Source organism: Phyllobates terribilis, unplaced genomic scaffold (genome assembly GCF_046119375.1).
Source record: "Phyllobates terribilis strain yellow unplaced genomic scaffold, ASM4611937v1 Scaffold_4__5_contigs__length_816908805, whole genome shotgun sequence".
NCBI classification, from domain to species: domain Eukaryota; kingdom Metazoa; phylum Chordata; class Amphibia; order Anura; family Dendrobatidae; genus Phyllobates; species Phyllobates terribilis.
Genome location: NW_027362764.1, coordinates 795,258,390 through 795,282,209, shown reverse-complemented (window position 1 = coordinate 795,282,209; position 23,820 = coordinate 795,258,390). Strand labels below are relative to the sequence as shown.

The 23,820-nt window shown below is 55.2% G+C and overlaps 1 protein-coding gene across 2 annotated transcripts in view; it reads left to right on the top strand.

Annotated features, from left to right (window-relative positions):
* The window catches only part of LOC141266087 (cytochrome P450 2C20-like), a 451,920-nt gene that overhangs the window by 89,452 nt on the left and 338,648 nt on the right, over positions 1–23,820 (top strand). Inside the window, exons 3-4 of one of the 2 annotated variants that reach the window (XM_073679995.1) lie at positions 10,816–10,978; positions 11,416–11,556. In XM_073679995.1, coding sequence (XP_073536096.1) covers positions 10,816–10,978; positions 11,416–11,556 — 304 coding nt within the window. Of the gene's footprint in view, positions 1–10,815; positions 10,997–11,415; positions 11,557–23,820 lie in introns of both variants that reach the window. The other variant, XM_073679993.1, reaches the window with a different exon arrangement.

Genomic DNA, 23,820 nt, shown 5'->3' with positions numbered 1-23,820 from the left:
ATAGCCCATTTTAATGCCAGGAACTCCAATTTTCCCGGAATGTAGATGGTAATTCTTTTCGGCATCTGTCAACATTCTAGAACCGTTACCGATGACTCTCATTTTTCCATCTTGATGCTGATACAGGGCAGCTCCCAGTCCAACTTGAGAAGCATCACAATGAAGAACAAATAGTAAAATGAAACCAGGATATCCCAAGATGGGTGGTTTTACCAGGCAGTCTACTAGTTCTTCCAATACCTACTGGTGGTCTGCTGTCCAGAGAATGGGCTGTTGGGACAAAGCAGCGTTGTTTCTTTTAAGCTCGGTTTTCTTTTTCTCTGTGTGTGTTGTTGTCTCTCCCCCCCCCCCCCAAGAGGAGGTATAGCAGGGTGGCAATCCTGGAGAAGTTCCGAATGTAAGTACGATAGTAGGAGAGGAATCCTAATATCTGCCTCAAATCCCCGACGGTAGAGGGCCGCTTGGCTTTTAAAGCCAGTATTGAAGATATTTCTGTTGGGTCCATGGTATATCCTTCTCCGGACACAATTTTCCCTAGAAATTGGACTTGTGTTTTGAACAGTTCGCACTTCTTAGGGTCAACTTAACTCCGTGTTGTTGATACCATTGTAATACGGTCCTCACGTGTTCAACATGCTCCTGGAAGGTTTTGCTGTGTACAACATTGTCATCCAAGTACTGCTGGCAGATATCATCCCTCAATCCTTCTAAACATGTCTCCATGCGCCTCTGGAATTCTGCTGGAGCTGAACTGAGCCCAAATGATATGCAGATCCACTCATACAATACCCACGGTGTGATGAATGCTGCAAAGGGTCTACTGGACTCTTTGACAAACCTTTGGTAGTATGCTTTTCCCTGATCGAGGACAGAAAACCAGGTGCTTCCTGATAGGCTATCCAGCTTATCTTGGATCTTTGGTATCGGGTGTCTATCAGGTACTGACGTTCGGTTTAGTTCCCGGTAATCACATAAGAGTCTCAACGTACCATCCTTCTTCCTAACACAGACAATAGGAAAGGAATAAGATGACTTTGACTTTTGGACCCAACCTTTGTTGATGATATCTTGTAAATATTCTTTCACTTCACAATGCAATGGTTTTGGCACAGACATGTAACTTCTGGTTACTGGGGTCGTGTCTTTCAATTTGATTTTCGAATGCAACAACAGGATACCGCCTCTATCAGACTCATCTTTGGAGAATGCATGACACTCTTCTATCAGCACCTGTTTTGCTGTCGCTATATCTTCAGCACACAAGTGTTCCAGGGACACTGGGTTATCCCAGGACCCTGAGGTGGATCGTGCAATTTCCTCCCTTGGGCAACTCCTGTTCCTTGGTGGGGAGACTGAATTCATGGTAGACCCCTGAGCGGGTCTCACACTTGCTGGATATACCGTTTTAACGGTTTCAATGTGACCTAACACAGTCTTTGGATTCAATCTAATTTCGTGTTTCGTAGTATTCATCACTGGTACTGTCACTCAAGCAAACCCACCAGTAGGAACCGTAAGAGCAGTCTCACTTTGAACTAGGCATTCTGAAAGTTCTGAGGAGTCTTTTGACACAAACAGTCTTTTCTGGACTTTTCTTCCCGGTTCTACTCGGACTCCACACCTCGCCCCCACCATTTGGTTTGCAGGGATGATGGTTGGGCGCCAGATTACCTTGACTTCTTTTAGGCCCATTATATTCTGTACTTTCTTTACTCTATGAATCACATTTTCCGCCACGGCGTTGGGTATTGCAAGTGATGTGGCAATTGCATCAACCACCAGCGTCCCTGACTTGTGTTTCGTGATAACCTCACTGATTACATTATAACCCAGGATAGGATCCTCTGCCATGTTCTGATCACTGGTCACGAGAAAAGGTACCAAAAGCTCAATGGCGTTGCTGTTCTTCGTGGCCCTCAGTTGGAAAGTCACTTCCACCCAGCCTATGAAAGGGATTTTGGTCTGGTTGACAGCTTTGCCGTGGAGTTAACTGAAGAAGCAGCTCACTAATTCTGTCCATTTGTATTTCCACATCCATTGCTGCTAGTGAGTTTTCTTTAGGGCTGGTCCTCGTTAACTGGTGTAGCAGAGTTGAATTGAGGTGCTGTGCTGCTGTGTTTTTCCAGACACTTTTCCTCTTCTCCCTCTACATGCTAATTCCTGCTCAGGATCCCCGGACAGGCCACCAATGTTTCACCCATGCCGCTAGGTCCAGATAGGGTGAGACGGGTTTCATGTATTCTTTGGAATTCTGGGGGAACTGTTACTCAGAGAGACCATAGGCTGCAGCTTCTCTCAGGCACACAATAGATTCAAATGCTGACCAGACACATCTGACAAGAATCTTTTTCAACAGTTTAACAGTGGAATTTAATCTGAAGCACGGCCAGTGCAATTCAGGGAAATTACAGCAACACTCTTCATTACAGTGCAGTCTGAGTTTCTGGAGCAACCGGCACCACTAATAACCATACAGTCTCCTTTGCAGCACAGCAGTTCACAGTCTATTAACCGGTAGCACAGTGCAGCACAGTTTAAATGCATACATAACCACAGGCTTTTCCTTCACCAGGACTCATTAGTACTCGACATTCTTTATCCTGCATGGAGATGGAGGGGGGAAGGGTGTGATGAGGGAGATGATCTCTATGACAGGCTTCCTTCCAGTCCTTATTTTCCTGGCCAATAATACTTCACACTGTTAGCTCAGGGAGTCTAACTGATCTTTGTTTAGCTTGCCTCCTGACCTGAATTTTGTTCCATGCCTTCTGTGAGATACAGATCACAAGCCACCTTTCTAATTGGCTCCAGACAGACAGTAAACAACTTCCCCACAATCCCCCTGGAGCTCTGTTAAAACACTCCCCATCTCCTGTGACTGTGTTAACCCCTATAGTTGCTAGATGCTTCTGGAGCACAACACTTCCTGTCTCCTGTGCTTGTGTTACTTTTAATAGTTGCTGAAAGCTTTTAAAGCGACAGCACTACTTCTACATGTCACATATCTATCTACCTATCTATCTATCTGTGTATTGATATCTATTGCATCTATCTATCTATTTATGTATCTATTATCTATATATCGAACAGAGTAAATTTCCCTCTAAATAACTAAACACACAGCCATTGTCTAAATGAGTGCACCCCTAAGTGAAAATGGCTAAATTGTGCTCAATTATCCCTTTTCCCTCCCCGGTGACATGTGACTCATTAGTGTTACCAGGTCTCAGGTGTGAATGGGGAGCAGGGTGGTAAATGTGGTGTCATCGCTCTCACATTCTCTCATACTGATCACTGGAAGTTTAGCACGGCGCCTCAATGCAAAGAATTCTCTAAAGATCTGAGAAAAGGCTTGATGCTCTACATAAAGATTGCCGAGGCTATAAGAAGATTGCTAACACCCTGAACCTGAGTTGCAGCAAGGTGTGTAACACCATACAGCAGATTAACAAGACAGGATACACTAAGAAATGGCCTCGCCATGGTCGACCACAGAAGTAGAATGCACGAGACAGCGCCATCCAGAGGTCATCTTCTCAGAAGAGACGTATGAGTGCTGCTAGCATTGCTACAGAGGTTACAGGGGTGGAGGGTCCGCCGGTCAGTGCTCAGACCATACACATTGCTGCAGAGGTTACAGGGGTGGGGGGTCCGTCTGTCAGTGCTCAGACCATACACATTGCTGCAGAGGTTACAGGGGTGGGGGGTCCGCCTGTCAGTGCTCAGACCATACACATTGCTGCAGAGGTTACAGAGGTGGGGGGTCCGCCTGTCAGTGCTCAGACCATACACATTGCTGCAGAGGTTACAGAGGTGGGGGGTCCGCCTGTCAGTGCTCAGACCATACACATTGCTGCAGAGGTTACAGGGGTGGGGGGTCCGCCTGTCAGTGCTCAGACTACACACATTGCTGCAGAGGTTACAGGGGTGAGGGGTCCGCCTGTCAGTGCTCAGACCATACACATTGCTGCAGAGGTTACAGGGGTGAGGGGTCCGCCTGTCAGTGCTCAGACCATACACATTGCTGCAGAGGTTACAGGGGTGGGTGGTCCGCCTGTCAGTGCTCAGACCATACACATTGCTGCAGAGTTTACAGGGGTGGGGGGTCCTCCTGTCAGTGCTCAGACCATACACACTGCTGCAGAGGTTACAGGGGTGGGGGGTCCGCCTGTCAGTGCTCAGACCATACACATTGCTGCAGAGGTTACAGGGGTGGGGGGGGGTCCTCCTGTCAGTGCTCAGACCATACACATTGCTGCAGGGGTTACAGGGGAGGGGGCTCCGCCTGTCAGTGCTCGGACCATACACATTGCTGCAGAGGTTACAGGGGAGGGGGCTCCGCCTGTCAGTGCTCAGACCATACACATTGCTGCAGAGGTTACAGGGGAGGGGGCTCCGCCTGTCAGTGCCCAGACCATACACATTGCTGCAGAGGTTACAGGGGTGGGGGGTCCGCCTGTCAGTGCTCAGACCATACACATTGCTACAGAGGTTACAGGGGAGGGGGGTCCGCCTGTCAGTGCTCAGACCATACACATTGCTGCAGAGGTTACAGGGGTGGGGGGTCCGCCTGTCAGTGCTCAGACCATACACATTGCTGCAGGGGTTACAGGGGAGGGGGCTCCGCCTGTCAGTGCTCGGACCATACACATTGCTGCAGAGGTTACAGGGGAGGGGGCTCCGCCTGTCAGTGCTCAGACCATACACATTGCTGCAGAGGTTACAGGGGAGGGGGCTCCGCCTGTCAGTGCCCAGACCATACACATTGCTGCAGAGGTTACAGGGGTGGGGGGTCCGCCTGTCAGTGCTCAGACCATACACATTGCTACAGAGGTTACAGGGGAGGGGAGTCCGCCTGTCAGTGCTCAGACCATACACATTGCTGCAGAGGTTACAGTGGTGGGGGGTCCACCTGTCAGTGCTCAGACCATACACATTGCTACAGAGGTTACAGGGGAGGGGGCTCCGCCTGTCAGTGCTCAGACCATACACATTGCTGCAGAGGTTACAGTGTTGGGGGGTCCGCCTGTCAGTGCTCGGACCATACACATTGCTGCAGAGGTTACAGGGGTGGGGGGTTTGCCTGTCAGTGCTCAGACCATACACATTGCTGCAGAGGTTACAGGGGTGGGGGGTCCGCCTGTCAGTGCTCAGACCATACACATTGCTGCAGAGGTTACAGGGGTGGGGGGTCCGCCTGTCAGTGCTCAGACCATACACATTGCTACAGAGGTTACAGGGGAGGGGGCTCCGCCTGTCAGTGCTCAGACCATACACATTGCTGCAGAGGTTACAGGGGTGGGGGGTCCGCCTGTCAGTGCTCAGACCATACACATTGCTGCAGGGGTTACAGGGGAGGGGGCTCCGCCTGTCAGTGCTCGGACCATACACATTGCTGCAGAGGTTACAGGGGAGGGGGCTCCGCCTGTCAGTGCTCAGACCATACACATTGCTGCAGAGGTTACAGGGGAGGGGGCTCCGCCTGTCAGTGCTCAGACCATACACATTGCTGCAGAGGTTACAGGGGAGGGGGCTCCGCCTGTCAGTGCCCAGACCATACACATTGCTGCAGAGGTTACAGGGGTGGGGGGTCCGCCTGTCAGTGCTCAGACCATACACATTGCTACAGAGGTTACAGGGGAGGGGGGTCCGCCTGTCAGTGCTCAGACCATACACATTGCTGCAGAGGTTACAGTGGTGGGGGGTCCACCTGTCAGTGCTCAGACCATACACATTGCTACAGAGGTTACAGGGGAGGGGGCTCCGCCTGTCAGTGCTCAGACCATACACATTGCTGCAGAGGTTACAGTGTTGGGGGGTCCGCCTGTCAGTGCTCGGACCATACACATTGCTGCAGAGGTTACAGGGGTGGGGGGTTTGCCTGTCAGTGCTCAGACCATACACATTGCTGCAGAGGTTACAGGGGTGGGGGGTCCGCCTGTCAGTGCTCAGACCATACACATTGCTGCAGAGGTTACAGGGGTGGGTGGTCCGCCTGTCATTGTTCAGACCATACACATTGCTGCAGAGTTTACAGGGGTGGTGGGTCCGCCTGTCAGTGCTCAGACCATACACATTGCTGCAGAGTTTACAGGGGTGGGGGGTCCGCCTGTCATTGTTCAGACATACATATTGCTGCAGAGGTTACAGAAGTGGGGGCTCCGCCTGTCAGTGCTCGGACCATACACATTGCTGCAGAGTTTACAGGGGTGGGGGGTCCTCCTGTCAGTGCTCAGACCATACACATTGCTGCAGAGTTTACAGGGGTGGGGGGTCCGCCTGTCAGTGCTCGGACCATACACATTGCTGCAGAGGTTACAGGGGTGGGGAGTCCGTCTGTCAGTGATCAGACCATACACATTGCTGCAGAGGTTACAGGGGTGGGGGGTCCGCCTGTTACTGCTCAGACCATACACATTGCTGCAGAGGTTACAGTGTTGGGGGTGTCCACCTGTCAGTGCTCAGACCATACACATTGCTGCAGAGGTTACAGGGGTGGGGGGTCCGCCTGTCAGTGCTCAGACCATACACATTGCTGCAGAGGTTACAGGAGTGGGGGGTCCGCCTGTCAGTGCTCAGACCATACACATTGCTGCAGAGGTTACAGGGGTGGGGGGTCCGCCTGTCAGTGCTCAGACCATACACATTGCTGCAGAGGTTACAGGGGTGGAGGGTCCGCCGGTCAGTGCTCAGACCATACACATTGTTGCAGAGGTTACAGGGGTGGGTGGTCCGCCTGTCAGTGCTCAGGCCATACACATTGCTGCAGAGGTTACAGGGGTGGGGGGTCCTCCTGTCAGTGCTCAGACCATACACATTGCTGCAGAGGTTACAGGGGTGGGGGGTCCGCCTGTCAGTGCTCAGACCATACACATTGCTGCAGGGGTTACAGGGGAGGGGGCTCCGCCTGTCAGTGCTCGGACCATACACATTGCTGCAGAGGTTACAGGGGTGGGGGGTCCTCCTATCAGTGCTCAGACCATACACATTGCTGCAGAGGTTACAGGGGAGGGGGCTCCGCCTGTCAGTGCTCAGACCATACACATTGCTGCAGAGGTTACAGGGGTGGGGGGTCCGCCTGTCAGTGCTCAGACCATACACATTGCTGCAGAGGTTACAGGGGTGGGTGGTCCGCCTGTCAGTGCTCAGACCATACACATTGCTACAGAGGTTACAGGGGAGGGGGCTCCGCCTGTCAGTGCTCAGACCATACACATTGCTGCAGAGGTTACAGTGTTGGGGGGTCCGCCTGTCAGTGCTCGGACCATACACATTGCTGCAGAGGTTACAGGGGTGGGGGGTTTGCCTGTCAGTGCTCAGACCATACACATTGCTGCAGAGGTTACAGGGGTGGGGGGTCCGCCTGTCAGTGCTCAGACCATACACATTGCTGCAGAGGTTACAGGGGTGGGTGGTCCGCCTGTCATTGTTCAGACCATACACATTGCTGCAGAGTTTACAGGGGTGGTGGGTCCGCCTGTCAGTGCTCGGACCATACACATTGCTGCAGAGTTTACAGGGGTGGGGGGTCCTCCTGTCAGTGCTCAGACCATACACATTGCTGCAGAGTTTACAGGGGTGGTGGGTCCGCCTGTCAGTGCTCGGACCATACACATTGCTGCAGAGTTTACAGGGGTGGGGGGTCCTCCTGTCAGTGCTCAGACCATACACATTGCTGCAGAGTTTACAGGGGTGGGGGGTCCGCCTGTCAGTGATCAGACCATACACATTGCTGCAGAGGTTACAGGGGTGGGGAGTCCGTCTGTCAGTGCTCAGACCATACACATTGCTGCAGAGGTTACAGGGGTGGGGGGTCTATCTGTCAGTGCTCAGACCATACACATTGCTGCAGAGGTTACAGTGTTGGGGGTGTCCACCTGTCAGTGCTCAGAAAATACACATTGCTGCAGAGGTTACAGGGGTGGGGGGTCCTCCTGTCAGTGCTCAGACCATACACATTGCTGCAGAGGTTACAGGGGTGGGTGGTCCGCCTGTCAGTGCTCAGGCCATACACATTGCTGCAGAGGTTACAGGGGTGGGGGGTCCGCCTGTCAGTGCTCAGACCATACACATTGCTGCAGAGGTTACAGGGGTGGGTGGTCCGCCTGTCAGTGCTCAGGCCATACACATTGCTGCAGAGGTTACAGGGGTGGGGGGTCCGCCTGTCAGTGCTCAGACCATACACATTGCTGCAGAGGTTACAGGGGTGGGTGGTCCGCCTGTCATTGTTCAGACCATACACATTGCTGCAGAGTTTACAGGGGTGGTGGGTCCGCCTGTCAGTGCTCAGACCATACACATTGCTGCAGAGTTTACAGGGGTGGGGGGTCCGCCTGTCATTGTTCAGACATACATATTGCTGCAGAGGTTACAGGGGTGGGGGCTCCGCCTGTCAGTGCTCGGACCATACACATTGCTGCAGAGTTTACAGGGGTGGGGGGTCCTCCTGTCAGTGCTCAGACCATACACATTGCTGCAGAGTTTACAGGGGTGGGGGGTCCGCCTGTCAGTGCTCAGACCATACACATTGCTGCAGAGGTTACAGGGGTGGGGGGTCCGCCTGTCAGTGCTCAGACCACACACATTGCTGCAGAGGCTACAGGGGTGGGGGCTCCGCCTGTCAGTGCTCAGACCATACACATTGCTGCAGAGTTTACAGGGGTGGGGGGTCCTCCTATCAGTGCTCAGACCATACACATTGCTGCAGAGTTTACAGGGGTGGGGGGTCCTCCTATCAGTGCTCAGACCATACACATTGCTGCAGAGTTTACAGGGGTGGGGGGTCCGCCTGTCAGTGCTCAGACCATACACACTGCTGCAGAGTTTACAGGGGTGGGGGCTCCGCCTGTCAGTGCTCAGACCATACACATTGCTGCAGAGTTTACAGGGGTGGTGGGTCCGCCTGTCAGTGCTCGGACCATACACATTGCTGCAGAGTTTACAGGGGTGGGGGGTCCTCCTGTCAGTGCTCAGACCATACACATTGCTGCAGAGTTTACAGGGGTGGGGGGTCCGCCTGTCAGTGCTCAGACCATACACATTGCTGCAGAGGTTACAGTTTTGGGGGGTCCACCTGTCAGTGCTCAGACCATACACATTGCTGCAGAGGTTACAGGGGTGGGTGGTCCTCCTGTCAGTGCTCAGACCATATACATTGCTGCAGAGGTTACAGGGTTGGAGAGTCCGCCAGTCAGTGCTCAGACCATTCACCACACACTACATCACATTGTTCTGCTTGGCTGTGGTCTTAGAAGGAAGCCTCTTCTAACAATGATGCACAAGAAAGCCGCAAACACTGTGCTGAAGACAAGCAGACTAAGAACGTGGATTACTGGAACCATGTCCTGTGGTCTGATGAGAACAAGATCAATTTATTAGGTTCAGATTGTGTCAAGCGACTGTGGTGGCAACCAGGTGAAGAGCACAAAGAGAAGTGTGTCTTGCCTATAGTCAAGCATGGTGGTGGGAGTGTCATGGTTAGGGGCTGCATTAGTGTTGCCTGGTATGGGGAGCTATAGTTTATTGAGGGAACCATGAATCCTAACATTTATTCTGACATACTGAAGCAGAACATGGTCCCCTCCCCTCGGAAACTGGGCCGCCAGGCAGTATTCCAACATGATAACGACCCCAAACATGTCCAAGACCACTACTGTCTTGCTAAACTAACTGAAGGTAAAGGTGCTGGACTGGTTAAGCATGTCTCCAGACATAAACGCTATGGAGCATCTATGGGGTCTCCTCAACTGGAAGGTGGAGGAGAACAAGTTCTCTAACATCCACCAGCTCCATGATGTCATGATGGAGGAGTAGAAGAGGATTCCAGTGGCCACCTGTGAAGATCTAGTGTACTCCATGCCCAAGAGTTAAGGCTGGCCTGGAAAATAATGGTGGCCACACAAAATAGTCACACTTTGGGCACAATTTGTCCATTTTCACTGAGTGGAGAACTTACTTTTGTTGTCAGCAGTTTTGACATTAATGGTTGTGTATTATGTAGAGGTCACCAAATTTACATTGAATCAAAGTGTCAGATCTTCAGTGTTGTCCTATGAAAAGATATAATAAAATATTTACAAAAATGTGAGGGGTGTACTCACTTATATTATTTATATCCTGCATTGTATTCTGGTACGTGTCACATAGACGGCACACGAATGACACAGTTTATGTCATCCATGTGCACGTGTGAGGTATGAGTTGTCATCCGTGCTGCCACAAAAAACGGACATGTCCACGTGTGGGTCACATGGACCCACGTGTGATTCACATGGAAGCACGGAGATGTGAGGATCACCAAGATTTTAATGTGTGCATGTCTACGTGTCTCCGGTAAGAGTGAAAATGGACGCCAAGCTTATCGAAAACATGCACAGGAGAAGGGGGCCTAAGGCTTTGGTTCTCATCATCAAGAAATGGACCCTGCTTGGCTCAAATTTTTAAGATCACAAAATGAAGATTTCTTCTGGTTTCAGATTAAAACTTCTACCATTTTTATTTCAATCGCTTTAAAATGCAGGTAGAAACTAGTGAATATTCCACCATCATTCTGCGCGTTCCGGATATCACTCGTTAGTCATGGTACGATGCTTAAATTTTTACTGAATTGTACCAGGATTGTAAAGCGATTGAAATAAAATTGGTGAAAGAAGCTTAATCCGATTCATCTGGAAATTTACATTTTTACGATCTTTACATTGTAAAGAGACTGTGTGAACTGTAAGTTCTCCTGATAATTTACAGAGATCCAATCTTAGGGAAAGAGGAATGTATGACAGCTTCATGTTAATTCATCAAATGTGTTTCCTCCATCAGCTCAGCCAAAAATACGGCTCCATGTTCACCATCTGGAAAATGTCAGAACCTGTGATCGTCCTGTGCGGCTATGAGACGGTGAAAGACGCCCTGATAAATCACGCTGAGCAGTTCAGCGCGCGCCCCATCATCCCAGTGTTGTATGTCTCCACCAAGGGATATGGTGAGACTAAAGCATCATGTAGGATCTCTGTCAGTGTCTTCGTCCTTCCAATCAGAAATCATTTTAGAGTCATATAGAAAATACTAAACAGGTCGGAGGGGAGGAGGGAGATGAAGCTGCAGTTACTATCTCTGGGAAACAGGGCAAAGATAAGTTCACATGAACAGTAATTATCCCCGCTCTCCACATCAGATTGTTTTCTGTATACCGGTAATTTTCAAACTGTGAGGTCCCCCACAATTCTTTGTGAGTGGGTGCATGACTCCTAAATAAAATAGACCAAGTTGCTAACACCAGGGGTATAGTGGTAGATGTTGGGGCACTGTGGCTGACTGTATATCTTTAAAGCTTGGAAGTATTATAGGACCGAGGGGAGGTGCTAGAAAACTCTTGTTCTGTATGCAGCCAGTAATGTCTCCATGTCCTTTTCTCCTTAGGTATGAATGGACCACGGTGGCGATCACTCCGTCGCTTCACCATGACATTTCTCAGAAATTTTGGAATTGGGAAGAAGACCATGGAGATGAGCGTATTGGCAGAGTCCAAATACCTGGTGCAGGTTGTTTCAGAGACCGGAGGTGGGTGGGCTCCAAATATTCCAAATCTGATGTTAACCACTAGGAGACAATTCATAGGTCTCAGAGTCCATAAAGAAATTTGCATATGTTCGTTCGTACATCAGATTTTTTCTTGGTAATGATGATTGAGTTCTCTCACAGACTGCTCCCCATGCCCGCTCTCACACGGATTGGACCATATTCCCTTATCTCTCAGACTGCTCCCCATGCCCACTCTCACAAACTGCTCAAAATGACTTCTCTCTCACAGACTGCTTATTAGACTCACAAGTTGAGGCTGATGCTCCAAGCCCAATGTCTGGGTAGGCACAGGAGTCTCGGGCATCAGCGCAGCAGATAGAAGGAGCACACCGGACATAGACAGCCAAGCGCCAGAAGACCCCAGGCAGGAAGGTGCAGGTTGGGAGACTGCAGGCAGGCAGAGGACATTAGAAAACCTCAGGCAGGCAGAGTGCAGGAAACTGCAGGCAGGCAGAGGTTGTTGAGAAACCGCAGGTAGGTGGACTGCTTGAAACTGCAGGCAGGCGGAGAATGTCAGGAAACCGCAGGTAGGCAGTGTGCAATGCAGGAAAGTTAAGCAGCAAGCCAAGAACCAGCAACAAAGAGGTCTACTCTTAATGCAATACCAAGCCGCTAGATCAGGGGTCTCAAAAAGGCAGCCCGCAGGCACCGGAGCCCCCGTAATGATTCCGGCCAGGTCAGGAGGGCCGCCGAAGTCAGTGATTATTTTCAGTTGAATGTTCTGCAAGTTAAGGACCAGCATGGGCCATTACTACAAGATGGGGACCGGGATGGGCACATTACTACAAGATGGGGACCAGCATTGGCCATTACTACAAGATGGGGTCCAGGATGGGCACATTACTACAAGATGGGGACCAGCATTGGCCATTACTACAAGATGGGGACCAGGATGGGCACATTACTACAAGATGGGGACCAGCATTGGCCACTGGGATGGGCACATTACTACAAGATGGGGACCAGCATTGGCCATAACTACAAGATGGGGACCAGCATGGGCACATTACTACAAGATAGGAACCGGGATGGGCACAATACTACAAGATGGGGACCGGGATGGGCACATTACTAAAAGATGGGGACCAGCATGGGCACATTATTACAAGATGGGAACCAGTGTGGGCACATTACAACAAAATGGGGACCAGGATGAGCACATTACTACAAGATCGGGACCAGCATTGGCCATTACTACAAGATGGGGACAAGGATGGGCACATTAATACAAGATGGGGAATAGATTGGGCACATTACTACAAGATGGGGACCGGGATGGGCACATTACTACAAGATGGGGACATTACTACAAGATGGGGACCAGGATGGGCACATTACTCCAAGATGGGCACCAGCATGGGCCATAACAACAAGATGGGGACCGGGATGGGTACATTACTTCAAGATGGGGACCGGGATCGGCACATTGCTACAAGATGGGGACCAGGATGGGCACATTACTGCAAGATGGAGACCAGGATGGGCACATTACTACAAGATGGGGACCGGGATGGGCACATTACTACAAAATGCAAAATGGGGACCGGGATGGGGGATGTTACTACAACATGCGGACAAGGATGGGGACATTACTATAATAAGTTGGTCAGAATTACTATATGGTGTTAATTGTAGGAAAAAAAAAACTGTATGTGGTAAACTAGGGGACACAAAGAGGAAATAAAACTTGTTTAAACTGTATAAAACTGTACCATAGCCCATAAAATGAATGTCATTTAAAAGAATAAAATAAAAAAGATGTTAAAAAAATGATCCAAAAGGTGTAAAGAAAAACAATATGGTATCATTAAAATTTTCATATCATCCTGCAAAGAATTCGGCCCTTCAAATTCACTTTTTTTCTATGTGTGGCCCATATACTTAGCTGAGTTTGAGACCCCAGCACTAGATCGTGTGTCTCAGCGAGCCTCATAGACTGCTCCCCAAGCCCTCTCTCTCATAGACTGCTCCCCATGCCCCCTCTCTCACAGACAGCTCCCCATGCCCCCTCTCTCACAGACAGCTCCCCATGCCGCCTTTCTCACAGACTGCTCTTCATGCCCCCTCTCTCACAGACAGCTCCCCATGCCGCCTCTCTCACAGACTGCTCTTCATGCCCCCTCTCTCACAGACTGCTTCCCATGCCCTCTCTCTCACAGACTGCTCCGCATGCCCCCTCTCCCCAGACTACTCCCCCTGACCCTTCTAACACGCACTGCTCCCCATGCCCCCTCTCTCACAGACTGCTCCCCATGCCCCCTCTCTCATAGACTGCTCCCCATGCCCCCTCTATGACAGACAGCTCCCCATGCCGCCTCTCTCACAGACTGCTCTTCATGGCCCCTCACTCACAGACTGCTCCCCATGCCCCCTCTCTCATAGACTGCTCCCCATGCCACCTCTCTCATAGACTGCTCCCCATGCCCCCTCTCTCACAGACTGCTCTTCATGCCCCCTCTCTCATAGACTGCTCCCCATGCCCCCTCTCTCATAGACTGCTCCCCATGCCGCCTCTCTCATAGACTGCTCCCCATGCCACCTCTCTCATAGACTGCTCCCCATGCCCCCTCTCTCACAGACTGCTCTTCATGCCCCCTCTCTCACAGACTGCTCTTCATGCCCCCTCTCTCACAGACTGCTCTTCATGCCGCCTCTCTCACAGACTGCTCCCCATGACCCCTCTCTCACAGACTGCTCTTCATGCCCCCTCTCTCACAGACTGCTCCCCATGCCCCCTCTCTCACAGACTGCTCCCCATGCCCCCTCTCTCACAGACTGCTCCCCATGCCCCCTCTCTCACAGACTGCTCCCCATGCCCCCTCTCTCACAGACTGCTCCCCATGCCCCCTCTCTCACAGACAGCTCCCCATGCCGCCTCTCTCACAGACTGCTCCCCATGCCCCCTCTCTCACAGACAGCTCCCCATGCCGCCTCTCTCACAGACTGCTCCCCATGCCGCCTCTCTCACAGACTGCTCTTCATGCCCCCTCTCTCACAGACTGCTCTTCATGGGCCCTCACTCACAGACTGCTCCCCATGCCCCCTCTCTCATAGACTGCTCCCCATGCCACCTCTCTCATAGACTGCTCCCCATGCCCCCTCTCTCACAGACTGCTCTTCATGCCCCATCTCTCATAGACTGCTCCCCATGCCCCCTCTCTCACAGACTGCTCCCCATGCCCCCTCTCTCATAGACTGCTCCCCATGCCGCCTCTCTCATAGACTGCTCCCCATGCCCCCTCTCTCACAGACAGCTCCCCCTGCCCCCTCTCTCACAGACAGCTCCCCCTGCCCCCTCTCTCACAGACTGCTCTTCATGCCCCCTCTCTCACAGACTGCTCTTCATGCCCCCTCTCTCACAGACAGCTCCCCCTGCCCCCCCTCTCACAGACAGCTCCCCATGCCCCCCCTCTCACAGACTGCTCTTCATGCCCCCTCTCTCACAGACTGCTCCCCATGCCCCCTCTCTCACAGACTGCTCCCCATGCCCCCTCTCTCACAGACTGCTCTTCATGCCCCCTTTCTCATAGACTGCTCCCCATGCCCCCTCTCTCACAGACTGCTCCCCATGCCCCCTCTCTCATAGACTGCTCCCCATGCCGCCTCTCTCACAGACTGCTCCCCATGCCCCCTCTCTCACAGACAGCTCCCCCTGCCCCCTCTCTCACTGACTGCTCTTCATGCCCCCTCTCTCATAGACTGCTCCCCATGCCCCCCCTCTCACAGACTGCTCTTCATGCCCCCTCTCTCACAGACTGCTCCCCATGCCCCCTCTCTCACAGACTGCTCCCCATGCCACCTCTCTCATAGACAGCTCCCCATGCCCCCCCTCTCACAGACTGCTCTTCATGCCCCCTCTCTCACAGACTGCTCCCCATGCCCCCTCTCTCACAGACTGCTCCCCATGCCCCCTCTCTCATAGACAGCTCCCCATGCCGCCTCTCCCACAGACTGCTCTTCATGCCCCCTCTCTCATAGACTGCTCCCAATGCCCCCTCTCTCACAGACTGCTCCCCATGCCCCCTCTCTCAGACTGCGCCCCATGCCCCCTCTCTCACAAACAGCTCCCCATGCCCCCTCTCTCACAGACAGCTCTTCATGCCCCCTCTCTCACAGACTGCTTCCCATGCCCCCTCTCTCACAGACTGCTCCCCATGCCCCCTCTCTCAGACTGCGCCCCATGCCCCCTCTCTCACAGACAGCTCCCCATGCCGCCTTTCTCACAGACTGCTCTTCATGCCCCCTCTCTCACAGACAGCTCCCCATGCCGCCTCTCTCACAGACTGCTCTTCATGCCCCCTCTCTCACAGACTGCTTCCCATGCCCCCTCTCTCACAGACTGCTCCCCATGCCCCCTCTCTCATAGACTGCTCCCCATGCCCCCTCTATGACAGACTGCTCCCCATGCCCCCTCTCTCACAGACTGCTCTTCATGGCCCCTCACTCACAGACTGCTCCCCATGTCCCCTCTCTCATAGACTGCTCCCCATGCCACCTCTCTCATAGACTGCTCCCCATGCCCCCTCTCTCACAGACTGCTCCCCATGCCCCCTCTCTCATAGACTGCTCCCCATGCCGCCTCTCTCATAGACTGCTCCCCATGCCCCCTCTCTCATAGACTGCTCCCCATGCCCCCTCTCTCATAGACTGCTCCCCATGCCCCCTCTCTCATAGACTGCTCCCCATGCCCCCTCTCTCACAGACTGCTCCCCATGCCCCCTCTCTCATAGACTGCTCCCCATGCCGCCTCTCTCATAGACTGCTCCCCATGCCCCCTCTCTCACAGACAGCTCCCCCTGCCCCCTCTCTCACAGACAGCTCCCCCTGCCCCCTCTCTCACTGACTGCTCTTCATGCCTCCTCTATCATAGACTGCTCCCCTTGCCCCCTCTCTCATAGAAGGCTCCCCATGCCCCCCCTCTCACAGACTGCTCCCCATGCCCCCTCTCTCACAGACTGCTCCCCATGCCACCTCTCTCATAGACTGCTCCCCATGCCCCCCCTCTCACAGACTGCTCTTCATGCCCCCTCTCTCACAGACTGCTCCACATGCCCCCTCTCTCACAGACTGCTCTTCATGCCCCCTCTCTCACAGACTGCTCCCCATGCCCCCTCTCACATAGACTGCTCCCCATGCCCCCCCTCTCACAGACTGCTCCCCATGCCCCCTCTCACATAGACTGCTCCCCATGCCCCCCCTCTCACAGACTGCTCTTCATGCCCCCTCTCTCACAGACTGCTCCCCATGCCCCCTCTCTCACAGACTGCTCCCCATGCCCCCTCTCTCATAGACAGCTCCCCATGCCGCCTCTCCCACAGACTGCTCTTCATGCCCCCTCTCTCATAGACTGCTCCCCATGCCCCCTCTCTCACAGACTGCTCCCCATGCCCCCTCTCTCAGACTGCGCCCCATGCCCCCTCTCTCACAGACAGCTCCCCATGCCCCCTCTCTCACAGACAGCTCCCCATGCCCCCTCTCTCACAGACTGCTCTTCATGCCCCCTCTCTCACAGACAGCTCCCCATGCCGCCTCTCTCACAGACTGCTCTTCATGCCCCCTCTCTCACAGACTGCTTCCCATTCCCCCTCTCTCACAGACTGCTCCCCATGCCCCCTCTCTCATAGACTGCTCCCCATGCCCCCTCTATGACAGACAGCTCCCCATGCCCCCTCTCTCACAGACTGCTCTTCATGGCCCCTCACTCACAGACTGCTCCCCATGTCCCCTCTCTCATAGACTGCTCCCCATGCCACCTCTCTCATAGACTGCTCCCCATGCCCCCTCTCTCACAGACTGCTCCCCATGCCCCCTCTCTCATAGACTGCTCCCCATGCCGCCTCTCTCATAGACTGCTCCCCATGCCCCCTCTCTCATAGACTGCTCCCCATGCCCCCTCTCTCATAGACTGCTCCCCATGCCCCCTCTCTCATAGACTGCTCCCCATGCCCCCTCTCTCACAGACTGCTCCCCATGCCCCCTCTCTCATAGACTGCTCCCCATGCCGCCTCTCTCATAGACTGCTCCCCATGCCCCCTCTCTCACAGACAGCTCCCCCTGCCCCCTCTCTCACAGACAGCACCCCCTGCCCCCTCTCTCACTGACTGCTCTTCATGCCTCCTCTATCATAGACTGCTCCCCTTGCCCCCTCTCTCATAGAAGGCTCCCCATGCCCCCCCTCTCACAGACTGCTCTTCATGCCCCCTCTCTCACAGACTGCTCCCCATGCCCCCTCTCTCACAGACTGCTCTTCATGCCCCCTCTCTCACAGACTGCTCCCCATGCCCCCTCTCTCACAGACTGCTCCCCATGCCCCCTCTCTCACAGACTGCTCCCCATGCCCCCTCTCTCATTGAAGGCTCCCCATGCCCCCCCTCTCACAGACTGCTCTTCATGCCCCCTCTCTCACAGACTGCTCCCCATGCCCCCTCTCTCACAGACAGCTCCCCATGCCGCCTCTCTCACAGACTGCTCTTCATGCCCCCTCTCTCACAGACTGCTCCCCATGCCCCCTCTCTCACAGACTGCTCTTCATGCCGCCTCTCTCACAGACTGCTCCCCATGACCCCTCTCTCACAGACTGCTCTTCATGCCCCCTCTCTCACAGACTGCTCCCCATGCCCCCTCTCTCACAGACTGCTCCCCATGCCCCCTCTCTTACAGACTGCTCCCCATGCCCCCTCTCTCACAGACTGCTCCCCATGCCCCCTCTCTCACAGACTGCTCCCCATGCCCCCTCTCTCACAGACTGCTCCCCATGCCCCCTCTCTCAGACTGCTCCCCATGCCGCCTCTCTCACAGACTGCTCCCCATGCCCCCTCTCTCACAGACAGCTCCCCATGCCGCCTCTCTCACAGACTGCTCCCCATGCCCCCTCTCTCACAGACTGCTCCCCATGCCCCCTCTCTCATAGACTGCTCCCCATGCCCCCTCTCTCACAGACTGCTCCCCATGCCCTCTCTCTCACAGACTGCTCCCCATGCCCCCTCTCTCACAGACTGCTCCCCATGCCCCCTCTCTCATAGACAGCTCCCCATGCCGCCTCTCTCACAGACTGCTCTTCATGCCCCCTCTCTCATAGACAGCTTCCCATGCCGCCTCTCTCACAGACTGCTCTTCATGCCCCCTCTCTCATAGACTGCTCCCCATGCCCCCTCTCTCATAGACTGCTCCCCATGCCCCCTCTATGACAGACAGCTCCCCATGCCGCCTCTCTCACAGACTGCTCTTCATGGCCCCTCACTCACAGACTGCTCCCCATGCCCCCTCTCTCATAGATTGCTCCCCATGCCACCTCTCTCATAGACTGCTCCCCATGCCCCCTCTCTCACAGACTGCTCTTCATGCCCCCTCTCTCATAGACTGCTCCCCATGCCCCCTCTCTCACAGACCGCTCCCCATGCCCCCTCTCTCATAGACTGCTCCCCATGCCGCCTCTCTCATAGACTGCTCCCCATGCCCCCTCTCTCACAGACAGCTCCCCCTGCCCCCTCTCTCACAGACAGCTCCCCCTGCCCCCTCTCTCACTGACTGCTCTTCATGCCCCCTCTCTTATAGACAGCTCCCCATGCCCCCCCTCTCACAGACAGCTCCCCATGCCCCCCCTCTCACAGACTGCTCTTCATGCCCCCTCTGTCACAGACTGCTCCCCATGCCCCCTCTCTCACAGACTGCTCCCCATGCCCCCTCTCTCACAGACTGCTCTTCATGCCCCCTCTCTCATAGACTGCTCCCCATGCCCCCTCTCTCACAGACTGCTCCCCATGCCCCCTCTCTCATAGACTGCTCCCCATGCCGCCTCTCTCACAGACTGCTCCCCATGCCCCCTCTCTCACAGACTGCTCCCCATGCCCCCTCTCTCACAGACTGCTCCCCATGCCCCCTCTCTCACAGACTGCTCCCCATGCTCCCTCTCTCACAGACTGCTCCCCATGCCCCCTCTCTCACAGACTGCTCTTCATGCCCCCTCTCTCATAGACTGCTCCCCATGCCCCCTCTCTCACAGACTGCTCCCCATGCCCCCTCTCTCACAGACAGCTCCCCATGCCCCCTCTCTCACTGACTGCTCTTCATGCCCTCTCTCTTATAGAAGGCTCCCCCTGCCCCCTCTCTCACAGACAGCTCCCCCTGCCCCCTCTCTCACAGACTGCTCCCCATGCCCCCTCTCTCACAGACTGCTCCCCATGCCCCCTCTCTCATAGACAGCTCCCCATGCCGCCTCTCCCACAGACTGCTCTTCATGCCCCCTCTCTCATAGACTGCTCCCCATGCCCCCTCTCTCACAGACTGCTCCCCATGCCCCCTCTCTCATAGACTGCTCCCCATGCCCCCTCTCTCACAGACAGCTCCCCATGCCGCCTTTCTCACAGACTGCTCTTCATGCCCCCTCTCTCATAGACAGCTCCCCATGCCGCCTCTCTCACAGACAGCTCCCCATGCCGCCTTTCTCACAGACTGCTCTTCATGCCCCCTCTCTCATAGACAGCTCCCCATGCCGCCTCTCTCACAGACTGCTCTTCATGCCCCCTCTCTCACAGACTGCTTCCCATGCCCTCTCTCTCACAGACTGCTCCGCATGCCCCCTCTCCCCAGACTACTCCCCCTGACCCTTCTACCACGCACTGCTCCCCATGCCCCCTCTCTCACAGACTGCTCCCCATGCCCCCTCTCTCATAGACTGCTCCCCATGCCCCCTCTATGACAGACAGCTCCCCATGCCCCCTCTCTCACAGACTGCTCTTCATGGCCCCTCACTCACAGACTGCTCCCCATGTCCCCTCTCTCATAGACTGCTCCCCATGCCACCTCTCTCATAGACTGCTCCCCATGCCCCCTCTCTCACAGACTGCTCCCCATGCCCCCTCTCTCATAGACTGCTCCCCATGCCGCCTCTCTCATAGACTGCTCCCCATGCCCCCTCTCTCATAGACTGCTCCCCATGCCACCTCTCTCATAGACTGCTCCCCATGCCCCCTCTCTCACAGACTGCTCCCCATGCCCCCTCTCTCATAGACTGCTCCCCATGCCGCCTCTCTCATAGACTGCTCCCCATGCCCCCTCTCTCATAGACTGCTCCCCATGCCCCCTCTCTCATAGACTGCTCCCCATGCCCCCTCTCTCATAGACTGCTCCCCATGCCCCCTCTCTCACAGACTGCTCCCCATGCCCCCTCTCTCATAGACTGCTCCCCATGCCGCCTCTCTCATAGACTGCTCCCCATGCCCCCTCTCTCACAGACAGCTCCCCCTGCCCCCTCTCTCACAGACAGCTCCCCCTGCCCCCTCTCTCACTGACTGCTCTTCATGCCTCCTCTATCATAGACTGCTCCCCATGCCCCCTCTCTCACAGACTGCTCCCCATGCCCCCTCTCACAGACTGCTCTTCATGCCCCCTCTCTCACAGACTGCTCCCCATGCCCCCTCTCTCACAGACTGCTCTTCATGCCCCCTCTCTCACAGACTGCTCCCCATGCCCCCTCTCTCACAGACTGCTCCCCATGCCCCCTCTCTCACAGACTGCTCCCCATGCCCCCTCTCTCATTGAAGGCTCCCCATGCCCCCCCTCTCACAGACTGCTCTTCATGCCCCCTCTCTCACAGACTGCTCCCCATGCCCCCTCTCTCACAGACAGCTCCCCATGCCGCCTCTCTCACAGACTGCTCCCCATGCCCCCTCTCTCACAGACTGCTCCCCATGCCCCCTCTCTCATAGACTGCTCCCCATGCCCCCTCTCTCACAGACTGCTCCCCATGCCCTCTCTCTCACAGACTGCTCCCCATGCCCCCTCTCTCACAGACTGCTCCCCATGCCCCCTCTCTCATAGACAGCTCCCCATGCCGCCTCTCTCACAGACTGCTCTTCATGCCCCCTCTCTCATAGACAGCTCCCCATGCCGCCTCTCTCACAGACTGCTCTTCATGCCCCCTCTCTCATAGACTGCTCCCCATGCCCCCTCTCTCATAGACTGCTCCCCATGCCCCCTCTATGACAGACAGCTCCCCATGCCGCCTCTCTCACAGACTGCTCTTCATGGCCCCTCACTCACAGACTGCTCCCCATGCCCCCTCTCTCATAGACTGCTCCCCATGCCACCTCTCTCATAGACTGCTCCCCATGCCCCCTCTCTCACAGACTGCTCTTCATGCCCCCTCTCTCATAGACTGCTCCCCATGCCCCCTCTCTCACAGACTGCTCCCCATGCCCCCTCTCTCATAGAAGGCTCCCCATGCCCCCCCTCTCACAGACTGCTCTTCATGCCCCCTCTCTCACAGACTGCTCCCCATGCCCCCTCTCTCACAGACTGCTCCCCATGCCCCCTCTCTCATAGACAGCTCCCCATGCCGCCTCTCCCACAAACTGCTCTTCATGCCCCCTCTCTCATAGACTGCTCCCCATGCCCCCTCTCTCACAGACTGCTCCCCATGCCCCCTCTCTCAGACTGCGCCCCATGCCCCCTCTCTCACAGAATGCTCCCCATGCCCCCTCTCACATAGACTGCTCCCCTTGCCCCCTCTCTCATACACTTCTCCCCATGCCCCCTCTCTCACAGACTGCTCCCCATGCCCTCTCTCTCAAAGACAGCTCCCCATGCCGCCTCTCTCACAAACTGCTCTTCATGCCCCCTCTCTCATAGACAGCTCCCCATGCCGCCTCTCTCACAGACTGCTCTTCATACCCCCTCTCTCACAGACTGCTCCCCATGCCCCCTCTCTCATAGACAGCTCCCCATGCTGCCTCTCGCACAGACTGCTCGTCATGCCCCCTCTCTCATAGACTGCTCCCCATGCCCCCTCTCTAACAGACAGCTCCCCATGCCGCCTCTCTTACAGACTGCTCCCCATGCCCCCTCTCTCATAGACTGCTCCCCATGCCCCCTCTATCATAGACTGCTCCCCTTGCCCCTCTCTCATAGACTGCTCCCCATGCCCCCTCTCTCACAGACTGCTCTTCATGCCCCCTCTCTCATAGACTGCTCCCCATGCCGCCTCTCTCACAGACTGCCCTTCATGCCCCCTCTCTCATAGACAGCTCCCCATGCCGCCACTCTCATAGACTGCTCTTCATGCCCCCTCTCTAATAGACTGCTCCCCATGCCCCCTCTCTCATAGACTGCTCCCCATGCCCCCTCTCTCATAGACTGCTCCCCATGCCGCCTCTCTCACAGACTGCTCCCCATGCCCCCTCTCTCACAGACTGCTCCCCATGCCGCCTCTCTCACAGACTGCTCCCCATGCCCCCTCTCTCATAGACTGCTCCCCATGCCCCCTCTCTCATAGACTGCTCCCCATGCCCCCTCTCATAGACTGCTCCCCATGCCCCCTCTCTCATAGACTGCTTCCCATGCCCCCTCTCTCATAGACTGCTCCCCATGCCCTCTCTCATAGACTGCTCCCCATGCCCCCTCTCTCATAGACTGCTCCCCATGCCCCCTCTCTCATAGACTGCTCCCCATGCCCCCTCTCTTATAGACTGCTCCCCATGCCCCCTCTCTCATAGACTGCTCCCCATGCCCCCTCTCATAGACTGCTCCCCATGCCCCCTCTCTCATAGACTGCTTCCCATGCCCCCTCTCTCATAGACTGCTCCCCATGCCCCCTCTCTCATAGACTGCTCCCCATGCCCCCTCTCTCATAGACTGCTCCCCATGCCCCCTCTCTCATAGACTGCTTCCCATGCCCCCTCTCTCATAGACTGCTCCCCATGCCCCCTCTCTCACAGACTGCTCCCCAGGCCCCCTCTCTCAAAGACTGCTCTTCATGCCCCCTCTCTCATAGACTGCTCCCCATGCCCCCTCTCTCACAGACTGCTCTTCATGCCCCCTCTCTCATAGACTGCTCCCCATGCCCCCTCTCTCACAGACTGCTCCCCAGGCCCCCTCTCTCACAGACTGCTCCCCAGGCCCCCTCTCTCACAGACTGCTCCCCAGGCCCCCTCTCTCACAGACTGCTCTTCATGCCCCCTCTCTCACAGACTGCTCTTCATGCCCCCTCTCTCATAGACTGCTCCCCATGCCCCCTCTCTCACAGACTGCTCCCCAGGCCCCCTCTCTCACAGACTGCTCCCCATGCCCCCTCTCTCACAGACTGCTCCCCATGCCGCCTCTCTCACAGACTGCTCTTCATGCCCCCTCTCTCATAGACTGCTCCCCATGCCCCCTCTCTCACAGACTGCTCCCCATGCCCCCTCTCTCACAGACTGCTCCCCATGCCCCCTCTCTCATAGACAGCTCCCCATGCCGCCTCTCTCA